We start from the raw sequence: 15,863 nt of genomic DNA on the forward strand, positions 1-15,863 counted from the left end.
ATCCCAAACATAATGCTAAAGCAACATAGGAGTTTTTCCAAAGCTAAAAAATGGTCAATTCTTGAGTGGCCATGTCAATCACCCGATCTGAACTCAATTGAGCATGCCCTTTATATGCTGAAGAGAAAACTGAAGGGGACTAGCCCCCAAAACAAGCATAAGCAAAAGATGGCTACAATACTGGCCTGGCAGAGCATCACCAGAGAATACACCCAGCATCTGGTGATGTCCATGAATCACAGACTTCAAGCAGTCATTGCATGCAAAGGATATGCAACGGAATACTAAACATGACTACTTTCATTTACATTACATTGCTATGTCCAGCATTGCTGTGTTCATTATGGTGCCCTGATATTGGGGGACTATGTATAAAAGCTGCTGTAATTTCTACACGGTGAAACCAAAATGTATAATCATGGCCTTTATTAAAATCTGGCAATGTGCATTTTAACCACGTGATTTTTTTCTATTACAAATCTCAAATTGTGGAGTACAGAGGCAAATAAATAAACGATGGGTCTTTGTCCCAAACATTATGGAGGACACTGTATGTTGCAATTGTTCTTCCATATCACAGCTTCACATCATTCTTCAGACTCACCTGCTTAATAGGTGATGTTTAAGAAACACCGTTTTTCAAGAGGTGGGGCTACAAGTTTCTCAGATATCTACACACTGAGCCAGAAAGGCATGACCACAGCACCACATAACTAAACTTAGTTATTTTAGTCTCAAACCTTTAGTCACTTGCATGAACATAAAAACTAAATATTTTGGGCCCTAGAGCTCAGAGTTATGGACTGTTGTTTCAATACAAGTGTCTTACTTAAAATTATGCAGATCGAAACATGAACATAGTCAAACTGGCCTCTATTCTGAGTAAAATTCATTGACCCGGAAACCACCTGCCAACACTGTTAGACGACATCTTCTTTAAAAATCTCAAAGCCCTCTTCATTATCTTCTGCAGCAATAAATTCATTAGGTTTCAAACTAAGGGAAAGCAAAAGAGTAAAATTGAAAACAAGTCCATGCATTTACTGTTACACTGAACATAGCAAAGCAGCTTTGATTAAAACTATTCCTGCAAAAGCAATCTCACACATTGCCTCTTCGTCAAATGAAAAATTCTAAGCTGATCGCAAAGCTATGCATTTGGGTGTAAATACAAAAAATAACGTGGCTTAGTTAAAAAAGACCAAATGATATATTTTGGGTAATTATCTTGTGTTTGCTCAAAGTTCTCATCTGCAAAGTGCGTACAAAGGCTTTAAATACTGTTTTATAAATGTGTCTGCATATTTCAGCATCAAAAATTGATATGGTGATCTGTTCAAACAAAACTATATCAACTTTATTAAGGTGATAAATTGATTTTGACGTAAAACATCTAGCCAGCATTATACCCAATACAAAAATAAGATTAAATGCAGCAGTATTCTTCAAGCACGGGACTGTCATGTGCTGAGCGAATGGAGCAGCTGGGCTTGCACACTCTGGAGTTTAGAAGGATGAGAAGAAATCTCATTGAAACATATAAGATTGTTAAGGGCTTGGACAGAGGCAGGAAACATGTTACCGATGTTGGGGAGTCCAGAACCAGGGGCCACAGTTTAAGAATAAGGAGCAAGCCATTTAGAACGGAGAGGAGGAAACATTTTTTCTCACAGAGAGTGGTGAGTCTGTGGAATTCTCTGCCTCAGAAGGCAGTGGAGGCAGGTTCTCTGGATGCTTTCAAGTGAGAGCTAGATAGGACTTAAAAATAGCAGAGTCAGGGGATATGGGGAGAAGGCAGGAACAGGATACTGATTGGGGATGATCAGCCATGATCACATTGAATGATGGTGCTGGTTCGAAGGGCCGAATGGCCTACTCCTGCACCTATTGTCTAATGTTATACCAAAAAGTGCTCAAGTAAATGGGCAAACTTGCTGTGAAGGCCCTGCCCTGGTTTGACTTCCTAAAATGCAATGCCTTGCACTTATCTGCATTAAACTCTATTAACCATTCGTCAGCCCACTTGCCCAACTGATCAAGTACCTGCTGTAATTTTTGATAATCATCTTTGTTATGTGCGACACCACCCACTTTAGTGTCATCTGCAAACATTAATCATGCCTTGTATATTCTCATCCACATCTGCCCGGGGAACATCCACACAATTATAAACGATCTTTTCCATTATTACTGATGATTACAACATCTAACCAACATAATAAGCATTTCATTTTTTCTTTCCATAAGGAGGCGTTGATCAGGTATAGTCAGATGGGCTTAAGTGTATCCCTGAAGTATCAGAGCTTGAGCAGCATACTTAAGAAGGGAATCAGGAGGACAAAATGGAGATACAAGATAGGTCTGGCTGATAGATTAAGGGGAATCCAAAGAGGTTTTACAAATAATAACTTAAAAAAGAGTAATGAAAGAATGAACAGGTCCGCTCAGAAACCAAAATCATCATCTATATGTAGAGCTGCAGTTTAGGGTCCTCAATTATATTTCTCCTCTGTTCTTACTGGGGAGAAAGACATGAAGACAAGGGAGCTTGGGAAAGTTAATGGAGATGTCCTGAGGTCAGTCCATATTAGTCGTGGAGATGCTGGACGTCCTAAGACATATGAAGGTAGATAACACTTGTGAGCCTGATCATATATATTCAAGAACCCTGTGCAAAGCTAGAGTAGAAATTGCAAGAGTCCCGATGAATCATCGTTAAGACATGGGTGAGGTGCCGGAAGATGGAGGTTGGCTATTGTTGTGCCTCTATTTAAGAAGGACTGCACAAAAAAACCTGGGGTTTATAGACCAGTAAGCATAACTGCTGTGATAGGAAAGTTACTGAAAACAACTTTGAAGGATAAGATATACATTAATTTGGAAAAAACAGGGGTTGATTAGGAATAGCATGGATTTCTGTGTGGGAGATCGTGTCAAGAATTTGACTTGAGTTTTTTGAAGAAATAATCAAGAAGTTTGAACAGGACAGAGCCGTAGACTTAATAATAATAATAATGGATGGGATTTATATAGCGCCTTTCTAGAATACTCAAGGCGCTTTACATCGCATTATTCATACATTCCTCAGTCACACTCGGTGGTGGTGAGCTACTTCTGTAGCCACAGCTGCCCTGGGGCAGACTGACGGAAGCGTGGCTGCTAATCTGCGCCTACGACCCCTCCGACCACCACCAATCACTCACACACATTCACACACAGGCAAAGGTGGGTGAAGTGTCTTGCCCAAGGACACAACAACAGTATGCACTCCAAGCGAGATTCGAACCGGCTACCTTCCGGTCGCCAGCCGAACACTTAGCCCATTGTGCCATCTGTCGTCCCGACTTAGTCTCTATGGACTACAGAAAGGCCTTTTATAAGGATCCATGTGGTAAGCTGCTTGGAAGGTTAGATTGACAGGGATCCAGGGAGAGCTAACTAACTGGATACAGAAGATAGAATATCAGAGTAATTCAGCAGAGAAAATGGATAGGTGACGTTTCGGCTCAGGATCCTTCTTCAGTCAATACAACTAAATTGTATTTTATAATGAAATTGTAAAACATAATCTGGATACAGAATTGGCTTCATGATAGGAAGCAGAGGGTAGGGTGGAAGGATGTTTTTCAGATTGGGGACCTATCACCTGCATCTCAGGTGCTGGGCCCATTGCTGTTTGTCATCTCTATCAAAGATTTGAGTGGGAATGTACAAGACTCTATAATAGCTGGGGACTATACCATGCATGCTGTATCATTTCCTTTGCTTTACTAATGTACGAGTCTGGATTGGTTCTGTTTATGTATGGTATTATCTGATTTGATTGGATAGAATGCAAATCAAAGCCTTTCACCGTACTTCAGTACACATGATAATAAACTTAAATCTAAACCTACAAGGCATGATTACTAAGTTTGCAGATTATACTAAAATAGACGGTATCACGGTGATGATATTATCAATAATTACAGTAGAATTGATCAATTGGACAAGTGGGCCAAAGAATGGCTAATGGAGTTTAATTCAGATAAATGTAAACTGTAGCATTTCACAAAGTCAAACCAGGGTAGAACCTATAGTGAATGATTGGACCCCGAGGGGTGTTATTGAGCAGAGGGATCTAGGAGTACATTGTTCTCTAAAGGTGATGTTGCAGGTAGATAGTGTGGTGAAGGTTGCTTTTGGTACATTGGTCCTCAGTTAGGAAATTGAGCATAGAAGTTGGGAAGTTATGTTAGTTGTCAAGACGCCGTGAGGCCGCATTTGGAGTATTGTGTTCAGATTTGGTTACACTGCTCCAGGTATAATGGTATTAACTGGAAAGAGTACATAGAAAATTTATGAGGATGTTGGCAGGACTTGAGGGCCTGAGCTATAGGGAGAGGCTTGGCAGGATGGGAGTTTATTCCCTGAAGCGCAGAGGCTTAGAGGTGTATAAAATCATGAGGGGAATAGACAGATTATTTGTCCCAAGGTAGAGGAAACAAGGACCAGTGAGAAGGAAAAGATTTAATAAAGACTCGAGTGGCAATCTTTTCCAGAGAGGGTGGTGGACATATGGAACGAGTAGCCAGAAAAAGTAGTTGAGGCACGTACAATGACAACATTTAAAAGTCATTTTGATAGGTACATGGATAGGAAAGGTTTAGCAGTATATAGGCCAAACAAGAGCAAATAGGGCTAGCGCAGATGAGGCATTTTGGTCGGCGTGGTCAAGTTGGGCTGAAGAACCTTATTCCATGATGTATGACTATAGTTACCTATCCAGACCAGTAATTTCTCCACAACAGAAACATGAATACAAAGTTCATGACATTAATCCATTTTTAAATGCACTTTCCAGCACTAACTCCTTAATACAGCAGATTACTAATGTAACATGGATATATTGCACTTTTAAAAAAATCAGATACAATAGGCACAGATCGAATGGGCTCAAACCTGTCGCAAGCCAAACAAGCTTTCTTTCAATTATAAAACATTTTTATCTGTCTAAAATTGATTTTTAGTCATGGTTACAACAGGACAACCTTTATAGGTCTGTTCAAAGAGAACATGCAAGTGTACTTACTGGTTCTGGTGTTTGGTTCCCTGGATGTGTGCCTGATACTGCTCTATTGAGTTCAGTACAATGTTACAGGTATTACAGGGATAGCCTTTAGCAGAAGCAGCTGTGAAAGATTATAATTTAGTTACCTACCAGTATATTTTAAGCATTTTTTAATAATACAATTACCTGACTATGAAGAATAATTCACAAAAGTAGAAATGTTATAACTGTAGCTCAGCTGATCAGTTTCCTTTCCCTACCCTTCCCATTTTCTTACCCATGTCCACAGCATGGTAAAATTGCTCTAAAAAACTGTAGTAGAACAAATGCACCAATGTTACGGAAACAGATATAAAAAATGCATATTGCCCTGCACCAATATGCATTTTCAGACCTATATTACGTTATGGGTAATTATAATGAAACCACAAGAGATCAATATGCATTTGTAAAAAGAAAAGATTGGTTATTAGATTTAATGCGGAATCTGCACTGATGCTTTTAAAAAGATGTTCACAGGAAAAGATCAATATATTATCTAACGGTAGAGAAGGGCTTGGCATAGATTTAGTTTAGTTTGTTACTGTCACTCATACCCAGATACAGTGAAAAGCTTTGTTTGCAAGTGTGTGTAAAATCTGTATATTATCAACACTGAGCTTTGAATAAAATGATGGGGCTATACAAGTATACATTCAGACATCAGGGAGACATATGGAAAAAAATCATTTGATTGTAGGGAAAACGTTAGATTTCATAAACACAAAAGCAGATCAGCTCACTTAGCAAAGATAATGATTTTCCGAAAAAGCTTTGAATTGGTTTTCCAGAATGATATAACCACATCCACATCCAAGTTCAAGTTCAAGTGAGTTTATTCACTGGCTATTCAGCCTAGAAAGGACATAAAGTACTGGAATAACTCAACGGGTCAGGCAGCATCTCTGGACAACTTGGATAGGTGACGTTTCGGGTCGGGACCTTGCTTCATAATTAATCAATTTACATTTTCTTCTATAGATAGTAATCAAACCCTTATGTATTTGCATATCTTCTTAGATTTATTGAACATTTCCAATATTTATAATTGTTTCTTTACTCCAAATTATTATCTAGTTTATCTTCTTGAAAATGTTTACCTCCATGTATAAAATATATTTAAATACCCTACATATGTTATGTTAAAATGTGTGTGGCTGTTTTGGTAAAAAAAAGAGAAACTAACCACTTTTAAAAATAATAATTGGAAGGTATTTTATATATTTCTCAAACCCCACAATTAATTAATTACTTTAGTTACTCATAGTGAGCTGGGCATTCAGTTTTTCTTACAGTTCACTTTGTCAGATCTGGCATATGCAGAGGTGGAAAACTTTTGGTGGCACTTCACCTTTCAGCTGTTTTCAAGCAGCCATTGGTGACCAGAAAAACTACATTGATTCACATAGAATCTAAAATTATTGATATGGACAAATGCATTTTATTTCAGGGTGTGGTAAAATTGTTCATAAAAGCACCACAAAATAGTTTTATAGCAAATTGTACATCATTTACGACATTGAAAATTCAGGCTTTACTGCTCTATAGGAATTCTTTGTGCAACAAAAGATCATCCAAAAACTGAAAACCTTCAGTTACACATATCTACCAAATCTTTGGAGATTAGGACTGCAAATTCAGAAATGAATGTAATCACGGGAACCAAAAAATCCCTGTAATGAGGAAAAGTACCTTATTGGCACTTAACTGTCCTTAGACGCAACTGCCAAATGACAAGCTCATACTTATATGTAAAAAAAGGAACTTAGAGAATATTTTAAAAGTTCTTTCATTCTCATTTATATTATCTGACTAAAGTCCAGGTACACCACATCCACTGGCTCTCCCTTATCCATTCTACTTGTTACATCCTCAAGAAATTCAAGATTAGTCAAACATAATTTCCCCTTCATAAATCCATGCTGACTTTTAAAGATCCTGTCACTGCTTTCTAAATGCGCTGCTATTACATCTTTAAGCATCTTATGTAAGTGTGATATTAAGACAGAACCAAAGTACTTGTTTAACCCGTCTGTCATTTCCTTGTTTCCCCATTATAAATTCACCTGTTTCTGACTGTAAGGGACCTACATTTGTCTTCACTAATCTTTTCCTATTCACATCTCTGTAGAAGCTTTTAGTCTGTTTTTATACGCCCCGCAAGCTTTCTTTCATGCAGGGCAGCATGTTAGCGCAGCGGTAGAGTTGCTGCCTTACAGCACCAGAGACCCAGGTTCGATCCCGAGTACTGATGATGTCTGTACGAAGTTTGTACGCTCTCCCTGCGACCGCGTGGGTTCTCTCTGGGTGCTACAGTTTCCTCCCACATTCCAAAGATGTTCAGGCTGGTAGGTTAATTAATCTATGGCCTTTAATAGTTTAGCTATTGTGTAGCTGAGTCTGAAGGTTCAGGCTAATAATATTCCACGTTCAATTATAGCAAATGCTCTTCAGAATTGGTCAAGGCTATTCAAGGAGTAATCTGTTCACATGTGCAAATAAAAAGTGCCATGGCAGATATATTATTAATCAATTATTAATCAAACTGCCATCAGATAGTATACACATCAGCTATTATGTACATCAATATTCAGTCTAGTCAACGGAGAAAGCTACTACAAGGTACCCGCACAATAGCATCCCAGCAATAATACTAGAGGTGACGTTTCAAACATTGCAAGATTGCACAGATTTCAAACGGTGCAGTAAAAGTAAAAGTAAAAGTATGCTCTTTTCTGGGATTTAACTGTATTTCAGATAAATTTCAAAAGTGATCTCATGCTTAATCAACAATGTCATTAATAATTCCTTTGGATTTAACAATTTGTTTCAAATTAACAGGGTATACATTCAAGGGAAGGATTGGAATCAACTAATAAGTAACAATTCATATTGGATAGCAATGGTTTTATTTTTTTCATTATGTGCTGATCCTAACCAGAGATAAGGTATGAACAATATAAAAGTAATTGAAAAGTCTTAAGCAGGGTCTCGACCCGAAATGTCACTCATTTCTTCTCTCCAGAGATGCTGCCTGTCCCGCTGAGTTACTCCAGCTTCGTGTGTCTATCTAAAAGTAATTTTAGCTGGATTTCAGAGAGAGATAAAGGTTGAACTCAGTTCTGACAAAGTTGCATTATTTTGGCATCTACATGTCCACAGTACAATATGGCAAGATTTATCAGTCTTGAAATATATTAAGTGGTGTATTTCCCTCTTGAAACAATTTCAAACTAAAACAAGCAACATCTAAAGTCTGTTCATATATTTCGGTCCAAATTTCCATTTTCTGATGTGTTCTTTGTGTGAACTACAGATTATAAGAATTGAGAAAACAAAATAACTTAAGGCATTTTTTTAAACAATTTTCATGATATACAATAGACAATAGGTGCAGGAGCCCTCCCTTCACCACCTCCAGTTTAAATTCCATTTGGAATATTTTGGAGGACCAAGAAACCAAGAACCAAGAGCAGGCCATTCGGTCCTTCGAGCCAGCACCGCCATTCAATGTGATCATGGCTGATCATCCACAATCAGTACCCCCCGTTCCTGCCTTCTCCCCATATCCCTTAACTCCGCTATCTTTAAGAGCTCTATCTATTTTTTGCATGGTTTCCCTAGCTGGACTATTAGATATTTGATTGTAATTTTTGCTCAGTAGTTCTCGAACAAATTCACAAAATAATAGAACCATAGTAGTCAATCTTATAATCATATAACCATATAACAATTACAGCACGGAAACAGGCCATCTCGGCCCTTCTAGTCCGTGCCGAACACTTACTCTCACTTAGTCCCATCTACCTGCACTCCGCCCATAACCCTCCATTCCATTCCCGTCCATATACCTATCCAATTTATTTTTAAATGATAAAATCGAACCTGCCTCCACCACTTCCACTGGAAGCTCATTCCACACAGCTATTACTATCATGTCCTCTTGTTTGAATCTTCCTTACTCTCAATGGAAAAAGCTTATCCACGTCAACTTTGTCTATCCCTCTCATAATTTTAAAGACCTCTATCAAGTCCCCCCTTAACCTTCTGTGCTCCAAAGAATAAAGACCTATCTTGTTCAACCTTTCCCTGTAACTTAGGTGCTGAAACCCAGGCAACATTCTAGTAAATCTCCTCTGTACTCTCTCTATTTTGTTGACATCTTTCCTATAATTTGGCGACCAAAATTGTACACCATATTCCAGAATTGGCCTCACCAATGCATTGTACAATTTTAACATTACATCCCAACTTCTATACTCAATGCTCTGATTTATAAAGGCCAGCACACCAAAAGCTTTCTTTACCACCCTATCTACATGAGATTCCACCTTCAGGGAACTATGCACAGTTATTCCTAGATCCCTCTGTTCAACTGCATTCCTCAATTCGCTACCATTTACCATGTACATCCTATTTTGATATGTCCTGCCAAGGTGTAGCACTCACACTTATCAGCATTAAACTCCATCTGCCATCTTTCAGCCCTTTCAACTCTTCCAAATGGCCTAAATCTCTCTGTAGACTTTGAAAATCTACTTCATTATTCACAACACCACCTATCTTAGTATCATCTGCATACTTACTAATCCAATTTACCACACTATCATCCAGATCATTGATGTATATGACAAACAACAATGGACCCAACACAGATCCCTGAGGCACCCCACTAGTCACCGGCCTCCAACCTGACAAACAGTTATCTCCTCATACTTTCTGGTATCTCCCATTCAGCCACTGTTGAATCCATCTTGCTGCTCCACTATTAATGCCCAACAATTGAACCTTCTTAACCAACCTTCCAAGTGGAACATTGTCAAATGCCTTACTGAAGTCCATATAGACAACATCCACCGCTTTACCCTCATCAATTTCCGTAGTAACCTCTTCAAAAAATTCAAGAAGATTAGTCAAACATGACCTTCCAGGCACAAATCCATGTTGACTGTTCCTAATCATACCCTGTTTATCCAGATGATTATATGTATTATCTCTAAGTATCCTTTCCATTAATTTGCCCACCACTGACGTCAAACTAACAGGTCTATAATTGCTAGGTTTACTCTTAGAACCCTTTTTAAACAATGGAACAACATGCGCAGTACGCCAATCCTCCGGTACCATTCCCGTTTCTAATGGCATTTCAAATATTTCTGTCATAGCCCCTGCTATTTCTACACTAACTTCCCTCAATGTCCTAGGGAATATCCTGTCAGACTTATCCACCTGGAGACTTATCCACTATTATATTTTTCAAAAGTGGCAGTACTTCCTCTTCTTTGATCCTCATAGTTTCCATAGCTATCCTACTTGTTTCCCTTGCCTCACATAATTCAATATCCTTCTCCTTGGTGAATACCGAAGAAAAACAATTGTTCAATATCTCCCTCATCTCTTTTGGCTCTGCAGATAGCTGTCCACTCTGACTCTCTAATGGACCAATTTTATCCCTCGTTATCCTTTTGCTATTAATATAGCTGTAGAAACCCTTCGGATTTACTTTCACCGTACTTGCCAAAGCAACCTCATATCTTCTTTTAGCTTTTCTAATTTCTTTCTTAAGATTCTTTTTACATTCTTTATACTCATCAAGCTGAAATCCCTGAAATCAAAATAAAAAATTAAATATATGGATAATGTGAAATAAAAACAGACACAAGGTCTGTCAGCATCTGAAAGACCAAAATAAAAGTATGACTTAATATTTTGTGTGTAGAACCTTTAATTTATAAATGTTTGTGGGGCTTATTGTGCATTTCCAATATTTAATCCTAGTGTGTCAACATGCAACATTTAGTGTTCCGGCAGACTACAAGTTGTATACTTACGATTGCTATCAGCCTGCCCCAGTTGCTCCAATAACTTTGCTTTTGTTTCACGCTTCTTGTGCCTTTTTCCCACATAGTGCTGTTTGGCAATATCAGCATGGTTAAAAAAGGCTTGACACAGGCTACAATACCTGTCAGGATCACTGCTCCAAGATACATCACTGGACTGCACAGTAGGAGCTGGAGCATTTTCATTCTTTACCTTGGGAGCAGCTTCAACTAGAAAACAAGTTCCAATCTGTTTATATCACTTGCTGATCAAATGAAAGTATCATTTATAATTACTCAACAAAGAAAAACAAATCAGCGTTCGCTTAAACAGGTATAGAGAGATTAATATTTTAATCAATTATGATTAAATGCTATCATAAATTCTGGAAGAAGTGCAGGATCAAGGAGAACAGAAGAGTAGCCATTGCTGTTCCTTTAAGAAGGGAAGTAGAAATAATCCAGGAAAGTATAGGGCTGTGAGCTTCACATCAGTGGTAATGAAGCTATTGAAGTGGATTTTTTGAGATGGGCTTTACTTTCCTTTGGAAGAGAACGGAATAATTAGGGACAATCAGTATGGCTTTGTCTACGGCAAGTCATGTCTCATGAACTCCATTAGGTTTTTTTTTTAGGAGGTGACGAAGGCGATTGATAAGGGTAAGACAGAGAATGTTGTCTACCTGGATTTACAGTGCATTCAGAAAGTATTCAGACCCCTTCACTTTTTCCATTTTGTTACGTTACAGCCTTACTTTAAAATGGATTAAAAAAATGTTTTTATCATCAATCTACACACAATACCCCAGAGAGAATTGAAAACAGGCGTTTAGAAATTTTTTGCAAAGTAATTAAAAAGAAATAACTGAAATATCACATTTAATAAGTATTCAGACCCTTTGCTAAGACTCAAAATTTGGTTCATCCTATTTCCATTGATTATCCTTGAGGTGTTTCTACAACTTGTTTGGAGTTCACCAGTGGTAAATTAAATTGATTGGACATGATTTGGAAAGGCACACACCTGTCTATATAATATCCCACAGTTGGCAGTGCATGTCAGAGCAAAAACCAAGCCATGAAGACGAAGGAATTGTCCGTAGACCTCCGAGACAGGATTGTGTCAAGACACAGATCTGAGGGAGGGTATAAAAAATTTCTGCAGCACTGCAGGCCCCGAAAAGCACACTGGCCTCCGCCATTCTTAAATGGAAGAACTTTGGAACCATCAGGACTCTTCATAGAGCTGGCCGCCCAGCCAAACAGAGCAATCGGGGGAGAAGGGCCTTGGTCAGGGAGGTGACCAAGAACCCGATGGTCACTCTGACAGAGCTCCAGAGTTCCTCTGTGGAGAAGTGAGAAACTTCCAGAAGGACAACTATATCTGCAGCACTCCACCAATCAGGCCTTTATGGTAGAGTGGCCAGACGGAAGCCACCTCAGTAAAAGGCACATGACAGCCTGCTTGGAGTTTGCCAAAAGGCACCTAAAGGACTCTCAGACCATGAGAAACAAGATTCTCTGGTCTGATGAAACCAAGATTGAACTCTTTGGCCTGAATGCCAAGCGTCACGTCTGGAGGAAACCAGGCACCGCTCATCACCTGGCCAATACCATACCTATGGAGAAGCATGGTGGTGACAGCATGATGTTGTGAGGATGTTTTACAGCGGCAGGAACTGGGAGACTAGTCAGGATCGAGAGAAAGATGAACGGAGCAAAGTACTGAGAGATCCTTGATGAAAACCTGCTCCAGAGCATTCTGGACATCAGACTGGGGCGGAGGTTCACCTTCCAACAGGACAACGACCCTAAGCACACAGCCAAGACAACGCAGGAGTGGCTTGGTGACATGTCCTTCAGTGTCCCAGCCAGAGCCCGTACTTGAAACCGATCGAACATCTCTGGAGGGACCTGAAAATAACTGTGCATCGACGCTCCCCATCCAACCTGACAGAGCTTGAGAGGATCTGCAGAGAAGAATGGGAGAAATTACCCAAATACAGGTGTGCCAAGATTGTAGCGTCATACCCAGGAAGACCTGAGACTGCCAAAGGTGCCTCAACAAAGTACTGAGTAAAGGGTCTGACTACTTATGTACAGTGGCTTGCAAAAGTATTCATACCCCTTGAACTTTTCTACATTTTGTCACGTAACAACCACAAACGTAAATGTATTTTATTGGGATTTTATGTGATAGACCAACACAAAGTGGTGCATAATTGTGAAGTGGAAGGAAAATGATACATGGTTCTCAAATTTTTTTACAAATAAAAAACTGAAAAGTGTGGCGTGCAAAAGTATTCAGCCCCCTTTACTCTGATACCCCTAAATAAAATCCAGTGCAACCAATTGCCTTCAGAAGTCACCTAATTAGTAAATAGAGTCCACTTGTGTGTAATCTAATCTCAGTATAAACACAGCTGTTCTGTGAAGGCCTCAGAGGTTTGTTAAGAGAACATTAGTGAACAAACAGCATCATGAAGCCCAAGGAACATACCAGACAGGTCAGGGATAAAGTTGTGGAGAAGTTTAAAGCAGGGTTAGGTTATAAAAAAATATCCCAAGCTTTGAACATCTGTTCAATCCATCATCCGAAAATGGAAAGAGTATGGCACAACTGCAAACCTACCAAGACATGGCCATCCACCTAAACTGACAGGTCGGGCAAGGAGAGCATTGATCAGAGAAGCAGCCAAGAGGCCCATGGTAACTCTGGAGGAGCTGCAGAGATCCACAGCTCAGGTGGAAGAATCTGTCCACAGGACAACTATTAGTCGTGCACTCCACAAATCGGGCCTTTATGGAAGAGTGGCAAGAAGAAAGCCATTGTTGAAAAAAAGCCATAAGAAGTCCCGTTTGCAGTTTGCCACAAGCCATGTGGGGACACAGCAAACATGTGGAGGAAGGTGCTCTGGTTAGATGAGACCAAAATTGAAGTTTTTGGCCTAAATGCAAAACGCTATGTGTGGCGGAAAACTAACACTGCACATCACCCTGAACACACCATCCCCACTGTGAAACATGGTGGTGGCAGCATCATGCTGTGGGGATGCTTTTCTTCAGCAGGGACAGGGAAGCTGGTCAGAGTTGATGGGAAGATGGATGGAGCCAAATACAGGGCAATCTTGGAAGAAAACCTGTTAAGAGTCTGCAAAAGACCATAGACTGGGGCGGAGGTTCACCTTCCAGCAGGACAACGACCCTAAACATACAGCCAGAGCTACAATGGAATGGTTTAGATCAAAGCATATTCATGCGTTAGAATGGCCCAGTCAAAGTCCAGACCTAAATCCAATTGAGAATCTCTGGCAAGACTTGAAAATTGCTGTTCACAGACGCTCTCCATCCAATCTGACTGAGCTTGAGCTATTTTGCAAAGAAGAATGGGCAAAAATGTCAGTCTCTAGATGTGCAAAGCTGGTAGAGACATACCTCCAAAAGACTTGCAGCTGTAATTGCAGCGAAAGGTGGTTCTACAAAGTATTGACTCAGGGGGGCTGAATACTTTTGCACACCACACTTTCCAGTTTTTTATTTGTAAAAAAATTTGTAAACCATGTATCATTTTCCTTCCACTTCACAATTATGCACCACTTTGTGTTGGTCTATCACATAAAATCCCAATAAAATACATTTACGTTTGTAGTTGTAACGTGACAAAATGTGGAAAAGTTCAAGGGGTATGAAAACTTTTGCAAGCCACTGTAAATGTGATATTTCAGTTATTTCTTTTTAATTACTTTACAAAAATTTCTAAACAACTGTGTTCGCTTTTTTATTATGGGGTATTGTATGTAGATTGATGATAAAAAAAAAGAATTTAATCCATTTTAGAATAGGGCTGTAACGTAACAAACTGTGGAAAAAGTGAATACTTTCTGAATGCACTGTAAATAAGGCATTTGATAACTCGTGGTAAGATGATCCAGAAAATTAATATGCATGGGATCCATGGTGATTTGCTCTTTTGAATTCATAACTGGCTTACCCATAGAAGACAGAGGCTAGTGATGGACTATTGTTATTTTGGTTGGAGATCTGTGACCAGTGGTGTTCCGCAGGGATCCGCAGGGTTGGGACCTCTGTGTTTTGTGTATATATATTAGCAGTTTGGGTGTAAATGTAGATGGTTGGTTCGTAAATTTCTAGATTACACCAAAATTGGCGGAGTCACAGACAGTGAGGAAGACTGTCAAACAATACAGCGAGATATAGACTAGATAGGGACAGAGAAATAGCAGATGGGAGTTTAATCCAAACAAGTGTGAGGTTTAGAGATACAGTGTGGAAACATGCCATTCAGTCCACTGGGTCCACTCTGGTTAAACCTGGTTAAGTCTGCAGAGGGTAGTGAGGGTAGTATGACGTTTCCCCGAATTGACGATGAAGCCACGAGAGACTTGGGTGGTCCCATAACTGTTGCTGAGGTCCAAGCAGCCATCACATCGCTGCAAAGCGGAAAGTCGCCCAGCCCTGACGGCTTCACTGTAGAATATTACAAAGCTTTCTCTGCTCTCCTCGCACCAGTCCTGAGAGATATGTACAATGAGGCGTTTTTACATCGTCGCCTACCGCCCACCTTGTCGTGGGCTATCTCCCTAATTCTTAAAAAGGAGAAAGATCCCCTGCTTTGTAGTAGCTATAGACCAATTTCACTCCTGAATGTGGACCTCAAAATCCTCTCTAAAGCCCTTGCGCTCCGTCTTCAACGAGTGATGCCCTCTATTATCTCGTTAGACCAAACAGGGTTCATACCAGGCCGACAGTCTTCCCACAATACTAGGCGTCTCCTTAACATCATCCATTCACCGAGTAGTGAGACCCCAGAGATAGTGGTCTCCCTCTACGCCGAAAAAGCTTTCGACAGGGTCGAGTGAAGGTACCTATATGAGGCGATGGACAGGTTTGGCCTCGGTAACAGTTTTATTCTTTGGGTCAGTCTATTATACTCG

At 39.8% G+C, this 15,863-nt stretch overlaps 1 protein-coding gene across 1 annotated transcript in view; it reads right to left on the reverse strand.

Annotated features, from left to right (window-relative positions):
• Positions 1–430: 430 nt before the first annotated feature.
• znf346 (zinc finger protein 346) overlaps positions 431–15,863 on the reverse strand; it is a 31,364-nt gene continuing 15,931 nt past the window's right edge. The window contains exons 5-7 of the mRNA XM_033029680.1: positions 10,921–11,139; positions 5,072–5,171; positions 431–996 (exon numbers count right to left, since the gene is read on the reverse strand). Of these exons, the coding sequence (XP_032885571.1) occupies positions 921–996; positions 5,072–5,171; positions 10,921–11,139 (395 nt within the window). The 3' untranslated portion in view covers positions 431–920. The remainder of the gene's footprint in view (positions 997–5,071; positions 5,172–10,920; positions 11,140–15,863) is intronic.

The sequence above is a fragment of the Amblyraja radiata genome, chromosome 11 (genome assembly GCF_010909765.2).
Source record: "Amblyraja radiata isolate CabotCenter1 chromosome 11, sAmbRad1.1.pri, whole genome shotgun sequence".
Classification (NCBI taxonomy): Eukaryota; Metazoa; Chordata; class Chondrichthyes; order Rajiformes; family Rajidae; genus Amblyraja; species Amblyraja radiata.